This window comes from Mauremys reevesii, linkage group 27, assembly GCF_016161935.1.
Source record: "Mauremys reevesii isolate NIE-2019 linkage group 27, ASM1616193v1, whole genome shotgun sequence".
In the NCBI taxonomy this organism is placed as follows: Eukaryota; Metazoa; Chordata; order Testudines; family Geoemydidae; genus Mauremys; species Mauremys reevesii.
Window position 1 is genome coordinate 101,540 of NC_052649.1, and position 15,638 is coordinate 117,177.

Here is a 15,638-nt window from a genome sequence, read left to right on the forward strand (position 1 = left end):
ATGGCCCTCGTGTCTGGCTCCAGCATGCATGGCGCTGAGCTCTCCCCTCCCGGCTCTTGGAATTTCAGGGCCCTGATCCTGTGAGATGCTGAGCGCCCCTTGATTTCAATGCTCAGCGCTTCCCAGGATCGGGCTGGATGTTTTTAACAAGCCAAGAGACACCAGCGACGACGAAAGCTTTGTCCTGGCACTGACACACATGCTCCGGGCATGACCTCTCGAGTCTCTGTGGATTTAATACACCCCAGAGTCTAGCAGGCCAGGAATGGGATCCGCTGCCACTGTCATATCTGGACAGATGAGAAAACTCAGGGCAAATCTTCGTCCCGGGGGGGTCGCTGGGAAAACTACTGACGCAGGACTGGACGGACCTTCAGACAACTCAGCAGATAGGGAGTCGCCCGGAAGGTCCCGCCTCCGTTTTATTTCTGATGACATTGGAGAGGAAGGGCCGTCACACGGCTCAGCCTCCAGCCCTGCCACTCGCTCCCTGTGTGACTTCGGACAAGTCACTTGGCGTGAAGTCAATGGCAAAGCCCCCATTGACTTGAAGGGGCCCCGGATTTCGCCCCTTGGCTCTCAGTGCTTCGGTTCCCTGTCTGTAAAATGAAGGCAGGAAAGTTCTCTCTGTGCCCCGTCTTCCCCTGGGCCCGTCTAGACTGTGAGCTCTGTGAGGCAGCGACGGTATTTTACACGTGTATGTACAGCACCTAGCACAGCGAGGCCCCGATCTCATGTGAAGCCACAGTACTGCTGTTAACAGCCGGTTTATAAGGCTGCTTGTTACCATGGTTCTTACCTGTCTGTTATTAGCCATTTCGTCTCCCAGCCCGCAGAGCTCTCTGGTTTATCGGAAACGCTAGTGACCGAGGAGCTGGGTGACTAGTGTAGCTACCTCCACACACAGCCACGGGCACTCGTCGCGGGCCGGGGATTTGGCTGAGATGCCGTCGTTTGGACAGTCACTGAGGCTGGTTTCAGCAGGGCCTGAAATTCCCCCAGCAGGCTTCCGCCCCGCGCAGTCCGGCTCCGCTCCCTCCAGCTTCCCAAACAGCGAGTCCTGACTCCAAACTCACACTGATGGGCATCAGGCCTGGCCTGCCATGGACGGGCACCTTAGGGACCGCTTAGCCCTTGGCTCGTTCTTCCTCGCACCCTGGGGTGCATCTGGAGGGACGGGGTATAGCCAGGAAGCGTGATCCCCGGGATGGCCTCCTGAAGCTAGAAGGCTGCTTGAATTTGTGCTGGAAACCCTCTGCCCTCATGAGAACTGGGGCACGCATGTGGCACCCGGCCCCCTTTGCCACCCCGCAGGGCCAGGCTGAACCCAGGGGAGTCCCGTGCACTGATGTAAGCCAGTGTCCGTGAGAGCAGAGCCGCTGCCCAGCGGGAAGTGACGGCACGAGGTGCAGGGGGATCAGGCCCAGTGGTGTCACACAGACCTGACACTAGTGTTGGGGAGATCAGAATCCCGCCCAGCTTGGCAGTTCAAGTTTCCATTCCTCCCCTGTGCAATGGGACCTTGCAAGCTCTCCGGGGCAGGAACAATCCTTCCCGGAGCTTGACTGTCGCTCTGGCTGCTCCTGTGTATAAATAAAGAACCTGTAACCATGCTCCCCTACAAACTTCCTGTTAAGGTGCAGGCACCTCTGGGGTTTCTGTCCTCGTCCCGGCCGGCTAAGAGTTAAAAGGGAGTTCCCCTCCCCCCAGATGTTGGAATGCAAACTCAAATCACTGCAACTCAGCAACGCCATCCTCTATGCGGAGCATCGAAAACGTTCCTCGCAGAGCATTGGGTTATCGCTGGTTACACACGTGACTCCAACATGTGTGATGCGTGGTCTCCACAGTGACACTTGCTCTTTTCCCGGGAGCTCTCTCCCAGCATGATCTGGGCATAGGTGGTTGAAAAACACAGAGACGCGGCTAACCTGGTGTCTAAAGACACTTGGATAATTGGCCGAGATGTGGAATTGTACGACCCGAGCCTTGGGTGTCCGCAGCGTGTCAACAGAGCGCCGGGAATGTGCCTTCCGTAGGCTGCTTGGCTAATCAGGGATTTGCAGAACAATCTGATGAGTGCCAGGTGTCACCAGAAAAAGGCACCATCACCATCCAGCTAAGATGGGAATATTTTAGCCCCAGTGACAAATTAACCAGTTTGTGCCGAGTCTCTGCCTTCCTCAGGGCATCACTACGGGTGAGAGTTAAGGTGCTTTAAGGACCTTCTTTGGGAACGGCAACCACAGCTCAGCACTTCCTGCGGTCCTAACACCCAGAGGGGTTTTTAACTCCCATTTCTACCTCAGCACCAGATCTCACCTTCCAGCTGTGAGGCTGATCGATTGTAGCGAAGGGGCCAAAATCCAGTTTAAAATGGAAACTCTGTTGCAGCCACAGGGCCCAATCCTGCAAATACCAGGCACTTGCTTCACTTCACTGCCAAAAATAGGCCCACGAGTACTTGCGGTAGGGGAGTGAAGCACATGCCTACGGGTTTGCAGAATCAGGGCCTTAATATGCATCGGGCTTAATTCTCCATTGCTCCAGACTCAGTTACAGATCAGCTGACCCCAGCGTGGAGTTGACTCCAGATTTACCCTGGTATAATCGACTTTAATCTTATCCCACTCCACATTAGCCAGGATCGCATTCCCACCACAAAAAATAGATGCCACGGGTGCAATATATTACATTGTTCCCTGCCTACGCCCACCAGCATGCACCAGTGACCCTGCTGATTTTGGTAGTGCTTTCCACAGATGTAAGTGATGAGGCAGGACGCAAAGCAGGAGAGTACGTAGCCTTGGGGGCCTGATCCTGCATGCAACTGAGTCAATGGAAATCAAGGCAAATTGGAACCTTCCCGTGCATTTCAATGGGAGAAGGATAAATTCCTACCAGGCCTGATTCCTCTTGCCCTGCACGACTGTGCAAACCACTGCACCACGTTGCCTCTGTGCAAAGTGGCTGTAAAACACTCTCCGATCAGAACAGCAGTGCAGGGGCCTGAGGATGCATAGAGTGCAATGGGAAGGCCCCTGGTTGTTAGCTAGTTTCACTGGAGTGGGGAGGTGTCAGCAGACAGACACCCCCGTCCTTCTGCCACAGTGTCTTGGTCATCACGAACTCGTTGCATCCGACAGGCTGGAGCGCGACAGACTTAGCACTGGGCTAACGTAGTTCACCTTACGGCTATTTCACTAATACGCTTTGGGATCCCCGGGGGAAATGAGCTATCTAAGGTCAGCCACGGTAATGATAAGCCAGATTCTGATCTCACTTACAGCTTGGGTGAATCCAGAGTGGAGTTCCTCCAGTTTTACACCGGGGCAGCAGATCCTAATTTTACCCCAGTCCGCATTAGCCGGGATCGCATCCCCGCCACGAAAGGGAGAAAGTAACCAGCATATTTACAGGCATCGTTTTCATCCTACACCCACACTCGGAGAAATCATTCCACCATAGCAGAAAGGTCAGGGGTCCTCCTTTTTGTCATCTCTTGCCTTTCACTCACATCTCTGGGTTTTGACAGCTTTACGAGAATCACAGAGGACACAGATTTCAATCCGAATCTTGCTTTGCAAGCTGCCTTTGCTGAACCTTTATGCTCCGGTGCTTGGCAGCAATTTAGCAAGCCCCAAATATACACATTCCTGTTCATTTATGAGCTAATGGGACCCATGAGTGGTATTTTGAATTTCAGTCGTATTTTTTTCAAAATGTGAGTTCAACTGCAAAGTAAGAGGAGGGTATTTAGCCTTCTGGAGCTGTCACTGGAAAACAAATTCTCACACACAGAAAAAATGAAGACAACAGCGAAATCATTCGAAACAGGGTTTTGGTTTTTTCAACTTTCACTGGTTTTCAAAACTACAAAACAAAAAAAAACCCCAAGGATTTAACAATGTTGCATTTGAAAAAAGGTCCGAAAACAAAGCCATGTTTTTGTTTTCTTTTCTTTTTACCTTTTCTTCCTTCAATATAGTGTAAAGCAATAAGTAAATTTAATTCAATAAAAGAAACTCCCAGTTCATGGACATTTAAAAACAAACACCAAAAAGAACGTGCTTTTCCAGTTACAAAACTCTTGATTTACAAAAGGATCCATGCTTGAGGTCCGAAATAGAAACAGACAGGCACATTCATTAGCATGCAGTCTTGGCTTTAAGACCCAAAGAGCACCCCACTTTCCCTGCCCCCACAAACATTTCATTGAATTGGCTTGCACACCACATTTCACTTTTTTTGTTTTGTTTTTTTTTTGTTTGTTTTTTTTTAAAAAAGCCTTAAGAAACAGGTAACAGTATCTAAGGTAACAGCCAAAAAGATTCCAAACCTTCACTTTTGTTTTTGCAACTTTTCATGCAAAACGTAAAACATTTCTGCATGCAACACTAGGATGACAATTTTATTTTTGTGCTTCACACAGAGCCGGAAAGCTGCCTCCGTCCCTTTCGCCAGCACGTATTTCATTCAGCACAGAAGGGTTGATTTACCCTGTACGCCAGCACATTGCAGTAAGTCCGGATTCCGCACCCGGCCCCCCCATGTGCATGGGATTGCACCTCTCGACCGGAATGCCATACCGTTCGCTTGCCTACAGACTCCCGGTATCCTCTCAGTACAGCCCCATGATGGCAGATCCCACGTCCTTCGACGGTCTGCGGTCCTTGACCAAAAAGTTAATCATGCTCTCCGACTTGATGAGCAAGTTGCAGCCCAAAAAGAAGATCCCGAACACCACAGTTAAGGAGAGGATGCAGAGCACAGCAATCTGGACCACCCGCGTAATGTAGAGGCTCCTCTCGTCGGGCAGCAGGATGGACGACCCGCCATCGCTGGCCACCACTGAGCTGGTGCCGTTGCAACAACCCATCAAAGTGCCCAGGTCCTGGGTCCTGTTGGAATAAACTCCTTGCTCCATGACAGTCTGGTTGAAAAAGGTCCCGTTCATTTCGCTGTTGTAATCCAGAATCTCCACCCAAGGGGCGAGAGAAAAGCCACTCCCGGTTAGGAGCCAAGAGAGGGGCTCAGGTAGGTCCGTCAGTGCCTCACTCTCCTCACCAGCAAAGCGTCAGGTGCTGGAGAAACTTCCTCACGGCAGCAAGCAACTAGGCAGGCAGTTTGCGTAGCTGAGAGATGTCTCACTCACTGATTCCTCTGTGCAAGGGTGTTATAAACCTGAGCCCCCAAACAGAGCCGGAGAGAAGGCAAGGGGTGCACAGGGAGCAGGAATCTACAAGCAAAGAAGCAGGAGATTGCAATTTACCCCGTCCTCAGCCCCCACAAATCCCTGACCTCCCCCAGTGCTCTAGGAAAGCGAAGCAGAGATGCACATTCCCAGTCGTGAAATTAACATAGAAGGAAGAGGCTGAATCCTGCAGGCTGGGAACTGAACAAATGCAAGTTCCAATGGAAAGTCTGTGTGGTGTTAAAAAAATCATCACTCGTCAACTCCCCCCTCTCTGGTCCCCCAGGACCACCTCCCCCCCACTCACTGCTGCCCCAACCCACTCCTCACACCCCGCCTCCAGATCAGTGATGCCCCCCCACTCCTAGCCCCCACCATGCCAGCTGATTGCTAACCTCCCCCACTCCTGACTGCCCAGACCGGGCTGGCCTCCGCCTGATCCTGACACACAAGCCTATTGCTGGGTACGGATGTCTCCAACCCATCCCTACACAAGGCTCTCCCCACTCCTGACCCCCATCCCCACTCGCTGCTGCCCACTCATCCACTCCAGATCCCCCCCAGGTCAATGCTGCTCCCTCACATCCCCCCCCCCGCAGTTCAATGCCATCCCATCCATTTCTGGACCCCCAGCCCATGGGCTGTGCCCCTCATGTCTTCCCCACTGGGTCTCCCATACTTTGAAAAACAACCTGCCGGGAATGTTAAGGCTACAAAGCTGAGTGCTCAGAAGTTAGGAGGGGGCACAATGAAGGTTGCTCCGCCCCCTCATGCACATACCCTTAGCTCTGCCCCCTTAGGCATGTGCATTATACCAGCCTTAACCATATGCCCACTTGCTACTCTGTTCCCAGGAGCCTCGCCCCATCCAGTTCCCAGGATGGACTGGGGAGACAGGGAGCCGAGACCAGCAGGGGCTGGGGAAAGCAGAAAGCAGAGGGAAGAAATGGGCTGACCAGGGGATGGAGGAGAGCAGATGGCGTTCTGAAGCGGTGGGGAATGGAAGAAGAATTTGCAGGTGAGTCCTAGCAATGCCAAGACCCCTTCCCTCACTCCCCTGGCTAGGAAAGCAGCTTCAAAGTGGGGGTAGTTACCCCCTATCTCCAGATCCCATCCCATGAGGTCCCCCAACAAAATAGTCCTGCCATGAGCCAAGGGGACTCCTGCTCTGGTCTGTTATTTTGGGGGGATGCATTGGCTCACTGGCTGGACTCTGCTGCTTCATCGTTCTTGTGAGACCTTGTCTGACCTGCCCCAGGAGAGGCCGAGTGGCTGGGACAGACCATCTGCGGACCAGGGTTCAGAGCATGCTCCCCACCCCCCGAAATCCACGTAGGGACCAAACCCAGAGGCAGCTGATGCGGATGCTGGGGGCAGAGGTGAGAGCCGGGCCAGCCATTGTCTGTGGCCTGATTTTATTATAACCTTCCTAGGGCTGGCGCATCACGCTCATCCCCTGGGGAGGGGGGAATCGGCGGGTTGGTTACCAGCCGCTCTGTAAGCTCAATCCCCCAGCAGACAGACCCACCGGCGCAGGGTTAATCTCCACAGTCTGGGTTTTGCGTACTACAGCCCTTTGATCTTCCATCCCAGCTTTCCGCTGAGCCTTGGGAATCCCTTTACAGAGATGGCTCACGCCTCTCAGGACCTGAGCTGTTAGGTACGGAAACCAAGGGGGCGTCTACACCGCGGGAGTGAGTCTCAGAACCTGGGTCAACTTGGTCACTCAGGCTTGTGCTACTGGGCTAGAAACAGCGGTGTAGACGTACGATCCCCTTCGGGGACCCTCCCACCACCCTGGGTTTCAGAGCCCGGGCTCCAGCCCGAGCCGGAACGTCTACACTGCTATTTTCAGCCCCGCAGAACAGGCCCTGCGAGTACGAGTCTGAGACTCGCTGGCGCGGTTTTGGTTTTGCAGTGTAGACGTACCCTAAATCACAGAGCCGTTTAAGGCCAAAATATGGCCACTGATTTGGGATGTCTCTGGTTTTTAGGTACCCGACTTGGGCCACCTTGGGGTCCCCATCCAGGCACCCAAAAATTGAGAGACCCACCCCCAAATCACTGCCCACTTTGGGAAATTTCAGCCTAAGCAACAGGATCCCAGGCCACGCCGTGAGCAGAATAGAAACAAAAAGTTGTTTTGATGTGAAAATGCAGAAACAAAACATTTTGATTTTTTCCAATTTTTTTACGTTTTTTTTTTCTGTTGAAACAATTTAGCAAATTCAGCACAAATTCACAGCACCTTTCAGCCAACCTGGGTTTGCGTTTTTCAGCGAAGAAACGGTTCAGATGAAGAGTGGCGCCCAGCTCTAGTTAGGATATCACACGCACGCAGGGAAGTTAAAAAGCTGGTTTCCTTTGCAGGGGTTATGCACATGTTTACGTTTACATGCGAGCAAAGGCCCACTGGGGCTACTCACAGCCACACCGAATGCAGAGGCCTAAGTCTTTGCAGGATTCAGGCCTTTTATTCCAACTCTTCGGGAAGGAAGCTACGTTGGGGAAATAACAAACTCTGAAAGCTCCTGCTATGCATCTTTGAGTCTTCCAAGGAGACCTCCAATCAAAGCAGGAAAGGCCAGTCTTGGCCTTCCAGACAGAAATAAAATCTTTTAAAAATCCCAGCCTTCCCCCATCCATCGTTAAGAAGCAAAATAGAGGCACAAACCCTTTTGGCAGGTCACCTTTAAAGTGCCTAAGGAGGGAGAGTTTTTAAAGTTCACGGCAAAGTGGTTAATCTCAGAGCCTGGTGAGCAATGCAGAGCGAGAACCTTTTGGGGGGATTTTTTTATAGGTTGATGTTAAGCTAAGAAATGCTTCCTGTGCTGGCATCCTTCCACCTTTCCTTTTTAAAATAAAATAAAATTAAATTAAATAGAGGCCCTAAGGAAGCAGGAGCTTCAGCCCCTGAAAGTTGAATCCAAAGTTTTCTTGATTGTGTCCAATCCGATGACAGGGATTGTTACCAAGGTGCAAAATATCCCAGCTGTGGATCAAGACCCTATAGTGTTGGGAGCTGCACAAACACAGAACAAAAAGACAGTCTCTGCCCCAAAGAGCTGACAGTCTCAGTAATCGAATTAAGGAAAGAGCACTGGCTTAAGAGTCAAGAGACCTGGGTTCTGGTCCTGGCTCTGCCACTGACCTGCAACATGACCTTGGGCAAGTCACTTCACCTCCCGTGCCTCAGTTTCCCCACCTCTTGTCTATTTCGATTGGAAGCTGTCTGAGGCAGGAGCCGTCTCTCATTACCTGTTGGTACAGCCCCTGGCTTCTGGAGCCGATGCCTGCGTTGCAACCACTAGGTCATACTTCTTCCCAGAAGGGGAGGTCGTGAGAGCTGTTCCTGCTCATCTCTGCACCCCACCTGTGATGGGGCCTCAGGAGTTGGTGCAACGGGGTTAAGAAGAGCAAACTTCAGACAGACGAGGTACATCCCAACTGGCGCACGACAACCGGTGAGTGGTCGGGGCACTGCCCCTTATTGCCAGCCTAGCGCTGGAGCAAGGACCCGTGAGCCCAGCCAGAGCCATGCATCGGATGGCACAGAACCAACCCCCCCCCCAATATACCTGCACCCAACCCGACACCCTGGGCAGCCCCGAGCTGAGACCCCTTAGCAAAGCCCACCTCAGCCACCAGAATTCAGAGGCGCCCTGGGGGGTAAGTCCCAGGCGTGGAAGGAGCTGTCTCTGCAGGATCAGATCGTGCAGCCGGAGCTCTCTCACCCTCCTTTCCTTTCCCTCCCAATTTAAGAAGCTTTTGCCCCCTCTAGTGGCTGCAGCCTGACAGCAGCCGTCGTTGTGTCTCTCCGCCAGGGAGTTTATGGTCAGGTTTGGGGGGTACCAGCTCTGGCCAGATGCTTTGTAGGCCAGGGGTGACCTGGTGCTGTGGGGTCGGAGTCTCATGTCTGAATGGGGCAGGGGGGAAGAGACGGCTCCAAGGGCAGGGGAAGGCCTCACGCCACCCTTGAGTTGCCTCTGCTAGGTGTGCACTAGGGCGCACGGGGGGTGCTGGAGGATCTGCAGCAGGGGGTCCGGGAAGGGTGAGGTGAACGCAGAGGGAGGCCAGTCCGGATGTTCAAGGCACACTCTGCACACGTCCCCGTCACACCACCGAATGAATAACTCTGCATAAGTGCCCAGCCACCCGCTGCCCGGTGGGTGTGATGGAGTCTCTGGAGTCCTTGGAGCAAGGCTGGAGCTATTTTCTAATGGCTACGCTCTGGTTCAGCCACAGGTTGTCTGGCTGGATGCAGGAATCACTGGCTGAGCGTTTCTGGCCCGTGCTAGGCAGGAGGTTGGACTTAGGTGAGCACAGTGGCCCCTGCCAACCTTAAAATCCAAGCCCTCTATGAAACGTCCTTCCTGACGGATCGCAGAGCACGGTGCAGAGTCCTCGTGGAGCCAGCTGGTGAGTGTGTGTCACCGCGCCCCCTCTGGGCTGAGTCGCGGGAGTTGGGAGGAGGTGGAGGTTGGCTTGGCTTTTTAGCTGAATTTGGACCTATGTGTCTTTTTAGCTCCGGAGGTCCCCAGTTCAGTCCCTGGGGTCCCAGCCAAGAGGGCAGTTGTCAGATGTGCAGAGCTGCTGGATCCCAAAGCCACACAGCCTTGGAAACTGGTCAAGGGCAGGTTTCAGGAAGGGAGGTGGAGCGTGACCCAATCAGGAAGAGGAAGGGGACGAGGCATTTCTAGAACAAACAACAGAAAGATCCAAAACACGAGCAGGGCCGGCTCCAGCTTTTTGGCCGCCCCAAGCGGCGAAGAAAAAAACAAAACGATTGAGCTGCCGCCGAAGTGCCGCCAAAGAAGAAGAGGGGGAGTGAAGGACCCCCCGCCCCCGCCGCCGAATTGCCACCGAAGACCCAGACGTGCCGCCCCAATCACGGACGGTGCGCTGCCCCTTTCTGTTGGCCGCCCCAGGCACCTGCTTCCTTCGCTGGTGCCTGGAGCCGGCCCTGAACACGAGTCCTCATAGTACTGGGGGACTTTAACTACCCAGGCATCTGATGGAAAAGTTCTACGGCAAAACGGAATTCCCAGTAAGCTCTTGGAATGTCCCAGGAACAGCTTTTTGTTTCAGAAAGTGGAGGAAGTCACCAGGAGAGCGGCCATTTCAGACTTGGTTCTGACCAACCGGAGGAATCGGTAGTGACTCTGCAAAAAGACCAGGAGCCCTTGTGGCACCTTAGACAATTTGGGTGAAAGTGATCGTGGTAGATGTCACGGTTCTACGGAAAGGAAGGTGTGAAAGAAGCAGACTAAGGCCAAAGGGATTCCAAAAAAACAGACGTTAGCAAGCGCTGAGAACTTGCAGGGAAAGTCCCACGGGAAGGAAATTTAAGGGGAAAAAGGAGTTCAGGAGAGCTGGCAGCTTCTCAAGCAGACAATATAAAGGCACAAGTGCAAGGAAGAATATGAAGTGGCCAGTATGGGTCTATCCGGAGCTCTTTAATGACCTGAAAATCAGAAAGGAAACCTACCAGAAGTGGAAACATGGACAAATTGCTAAGAAGGAGCACAGAAGACCAGCAGAAGCACGCAGGGACAAACGCACAAAGGCTAAGGCACAAAATGAGTTACACTAGCAAGGGACATATAAGAAGAGGGTCTATTCGCATTAACATTAGCAGCAAGAGGAAGACAAAGGAAAGTGCAGATCCTCTATTTAATGAGGAAAGAGAGCTGGTAACTGGTGACATCAAGAAGGCTGAGGGCTTTAATGCCTATTTTGCTTCGGTCTTCACTAAAAAGGTTAATGGTGACCAGATAGTCAACAAAATGAATATTAACAGCAAGGGGGAAGGAACGCAAAACAGGTAAAGAACCGGCTAAAGAATATTTAGCTATGTTAGAGCTATTGAAGGCAGCAGGGACTGATGAAATTCACCCTAAGTACATAAGGAACTAGCGAAAGCAATCTCAGACCCGTTACCAATTATCTTCAAGAACTCCTGGAGGATGGGTGAGGTCCCAGAGGACTGGAGAAGGGCAAATCTAGGAGCTCTCTTTAAAAGGGGGGACAAAGAAGACCCAGAGAATTATAGACCAGTCAGCCTGACTTTGATACCTGGACAGATACTGGAACAAATTATTAAACAATTTGTGAGCATCTAAAAGATAATACGATTATAACAGTGAAGAACAAACCATGCCAAACCAAGCTAATTTCCTCCTTTGACAGGTTTCTAGCCGGGCAGATGGGGGGAAGCAGTAGACGTGATATATCTTGATTTTAATAAGGTTTTTGACACAGTTCCACATGACATTCTCGTAAACAAATTATGGAAATGGAGTCTAGGTTAAATTACTATGAGGTGGGTGCACAACTGGTTGAAGGACTGTACTCGGCGACTAGTGATAAATGTTTTGCTGGCCGACTGGGAAGTGGATCTAGTGGAGCCCCACAGAGGTCAGTCCTGGGTCCAGTGCTATTCAATATTTTCATTTCATGATTTGGATGATGGAGCGGAGAGCACACCGGTCAAATCTGCAGATGACACCACGCTGGGAGGGAGTTGCAAGACTTTGGAGGACAGGCTTAGAATTCAAAAGGACCGTGACAAATCGGAGAACTGGTCTGAATTCAACAAGATGAAATTCAGTAAGAACGAGCGCAAAGTTCTTCACTTAGGAAGGAAAAATCAAATGGAGAGCTACAAACTGGGTAACAAGTGGCTGGTCCTGCTGAAAAGGATCTGGGGGCTATAGTAGATCACAGATTGAACATGAATCAACCGTGTGATACACTGCAAAAATAGCTAAGATCATTCTGGGCTGTATTAACAGGAGTGTCCTAGGTAAGACACGGGAGGTCATTGTCCCGCTGTATTCGACACTTGGTGAAGCCTCAGCTGAAGTACTGCATCCAGTTCTGGGTGCCACACTAGGAAAGATGAGGGCAAACTGAAGAGAGTCCAGAAAAGAGCAACAAAAAAAAACGATAAAAGGGTTAGAAAATCTGACCTCCGAGGAAAGGTTAAAAAAACAGGCCTGAGCCTTGAGTGAAGAAGACGGAGAGGGAGAACCTGGGAAGTCTTTGAATATGTTAAGGAATGTTACAAAGAGGACGGTGATCAGTTGTTCTCCATCTCCACTGAAGGCAGGACAAGAAGCAACGGGCTTAATCTGCAGCAAGGGAGATTTAGGTGAGATGTTAGGGAACATTTTCCAACTCTCAGGACAGTTATGCTCTGGAGGCTGTGGAATCCGGTCACTGGAGGTTTTTAAGAACCGGCTGGACAAAGCCCGGTCAGGGATGGGCAGGGTTCATTGGTCCTGCCTCAGCGCAGGGGGCTGGACTGGATGACCTGTCCAGGTCCCTTCCAGCCCCACGTTTCTATGATTCTGTGACCGCAGAGGGGACTGGGAAGCTGAATAAAGATTGGCCAGGACACCAAACTGCCCTTTTCAGGACACCCCCCAGTTCTTCAGAGAGAGGGAGTTGGGGTCTTTAAGGCCTCGGTGGGGCGTCTCAGCCTAAAGACCCTCTCCACAGACACCAGCCACTCGACACTATTAAAGTCTTTACAGGGTTACTGCTGCGGGTACTGCATGTTACCGTGATACTTACAGGATTCCTGCTACTTTTTGTTGAGTGCTTAACGCAGGGGAATTAACCGAAAATGCCATGTCAGAACAGCGCTAAGGGGGTTATAATCAACAGGGCGAAAAGTTCAGTGTGAGGCCAGACCCTTTGCCCAATGACTTTTTCCTGCATCCGCTCAGCAGCAGTGTGCCCCTGAGGACACTAGGGGGCAGCACCAGAACACCATGGGGGCAGCTCAGGGAACCAGTGAGGGTTCAGGACCCGGGTTTTGAGAATTGGTGCCCCTGGAGAGGAGGCCGGGGCAGAGCCAGTCGCTCCCACGCTGCTCGCACCACTCGTGGCCTGCCGCCCTTCCCTGCTGTGCCAGGCCCAGGCCCCCTGGTAGCTCTGCCCATGCACTGAGCTTGCACCCCCACAAGTTGTTGCAGGGTTCTGTGCACGCTAGAACATGGGGGTGGAGAGGGGCTGGAATCGCCTGGGGGAACAGGGCAGAGGTTGCTATAACCACTAGTCCACACTCCCTTTCAGACCCTGCACTTGAACTCAGGCCTCCTGACTCTCTATGTTCACAGCAATTAGCTGTGAAACCCACTGTCAAAGCACCTGTCTCATCCTCCGACGACGGGTCCACATAGAGGAGAACAGCCTACAACTGCTACCGGTTACTCTGGTAGCGTAAGCGGCGGAGCTTAAGGGCCTGGCCATGCTGATGACCTGCTGGGTGCCAATCTGGGTCCGGGGGAGGCAGCTGACTGCTGCTCTGGAGAACTGGATTCTAGCCCTGCCTGCGTTCCCGGGTGATGCCAGGCGAGTCCCATAAACCAGGGGTCACTAATGGTGTATTTATTCCTCGTTGTCGGGGTGCCTAGCTTGAGACAGGTGGGGGGTCAGAGGTGCAGAAGCGCTGGACACTCACAGCTGCAGCAGAAGACACAGGGAGCTGTGCCCCGAGCGTATCACTGTAAAAATGCTAAGGCCTGTGAAGAGTCCCGGGTCCCAGTTGTCTCGAGCTGAGCACTCAAAATTAGGGGACACTTTTGGCCTTAACCTCGCTGGGCCTAGGTTCTCCATCAGAAAACCGAAGCTAACCGCAGCCCCTCGTGTGAAGAGGTGGTGAAGATAAATGTCTGTGAAGCACTCGGGTGAACGCCCAACGGAAGCACCCAGGGCAGGGGGAATTAATCATTCTGTAGTGAGTGCTGGCTTTGGGGGGGGTGCGTTAAATGAGACCTGGGCTGCCCTTTGAATGAGCAGGATACAAAGAAATGTCAAATACCTGCCTCTTCGGGGTCCCTAATCTGGTGCACCAGCCACTCTGTCCTCGCACCTACAAACGTGCTCTGACTCTTTCTCCGGTATCTACTCCCAGCTGCTTGGACCCGGGTTCGGTTTCCCATGCTAAGGGCGGGTGTTTGCTCAGCACCACCTTTGGTCTCTTACCGTGTGTGTGTACAGTACCCAGCACGCGTGTGTGTACCTTACCCAGCACGTGTGTGTGTGTGTGTGTGTACAGTACCCAGCACATGTGTGTGTGTTTACAGTACACAGAACCCAGCACGTGTGTGTGTGTGTGTGTACAGAACCCAGCACACGTGTGTGTGTGTGTTTGTGTGTGTACAGTGCCCAGCACGTGTGTGTGTGTACATTACCCAGCGTGTGTGCGTGTGTACACAGTACCCAGCACACGTGTGTGTGTGTGTACAGAACCCAGCACACGTGTGTGTGTACACATTACCCAGTGTGTGTGTGTGTTTACAGTACACAGAACCCAGTGTGTGTGTGTGTGTGTGTGTGTGTGTGTGTGTCTACAGTACCCAGCATGTGTGTGTGTTTACAGTACACAGAACCCAGCACGTGTGTGCGTGTGTGTGTGTGTACAGAACTCAGCACACGTGTGTGTGTGTGTGTGTACAGTACCCAGCACAACAGGGCCCTGATCCTGACTGGCCTGTAGCCGCTCCTGTAATATAAATGACGCTGATAAAGACACAGACAGTCACTTTGCCCAGCTGCAGTGGTGATTTGGGCTCCTTTGCCCAAGAGCGGGTGTTCAATCACTCCGAAGGCTGTGGAAAGCAGGTGGTTGTGGGGCTTAGGTCTCTGATTTTCCGGCCACTCGGGTGCTGAGCTGGCATGAGGCATATCTACCAACAGCTCATCCTCACTCCAGCTTGGAAAGGGGAAGGGCTGGAGGAAGAGGAAAACAGACGTGTCCTTCTAGTTCACCCCCTGCCTCGTGGTGGTGTTAGGTAGCATCTAGCGACCTCGAGCACGGATCGGGGCCCCGCTGTGCTAGGTGCGGTATAGACAGACGCTGCCCCAGGGAAGGACACAACGGGGCGGGGCTGGGGTGGGACAGCAGAGTCGTACACGGATTCATCGCTTGGCTCATCCCGTCTCACCTGCTGCACGGCCCGGGCCGGAGCACCTCGCCCCGTGACTCCTGCACCCAGCCCGGCAGATTTACAGACTGTGAGTGATGGAGCATGTCCTGGGGCCACGCGCACAGGGGCTGCTCCCCAGCAGAGACCCACTGGTCCTGCCACTGGCCCCAGATTGCATCCTTCCAAGGGAAGGCTAAGCCTGCCAGTGCCAGGGAGCTGCTGGGGGAGTGGCAGGGCCTCCTGGGGCTGTGCAGGGGTTTTCAGTCCCTCCAATTCCAGGCCCCCTCATCCCATTCCCCCCCCTGGGGGCCGAGCACCCTGTGGGCCCCCTCCCTGTCTAGAATCTCTCCTGGCTATTTTTTTTTTTTTTTATCACCTGCACTTTGGGTCTTCAGCTGCGGGCGGCGGTGGGTCCTTCCAGCCACACTGAACCTGAGCGAGTGTGAAACCCCGCGCTGCCGGTGTGTCGCCAAAGACTGGATCATCGGTGAGTACAAGCCCCCGTG

General features: G+C 52.8%; 1 protein-coding gene across 1 annotated transcript; it reads right to left on the reverse strand.

Moving 5' to 3' along the window:
• Positions 1-4,621: 4,621 nt before the first annotated feature.
• On the reverse strand, positions 4,622-4,957 carry RPRML (reprimo like). Its single transcript, XM_039516922.1, has one exon. It carries the CDS (start codon positions 4,955-4,957, stop codon positions 4,622-4,624), a length of 336 nt encoding a protein of 111 aa, XP_039372856.1.
• Between the last annotated feature and the right edge of the window lie 10,681 nt (positions 4,958-15,638).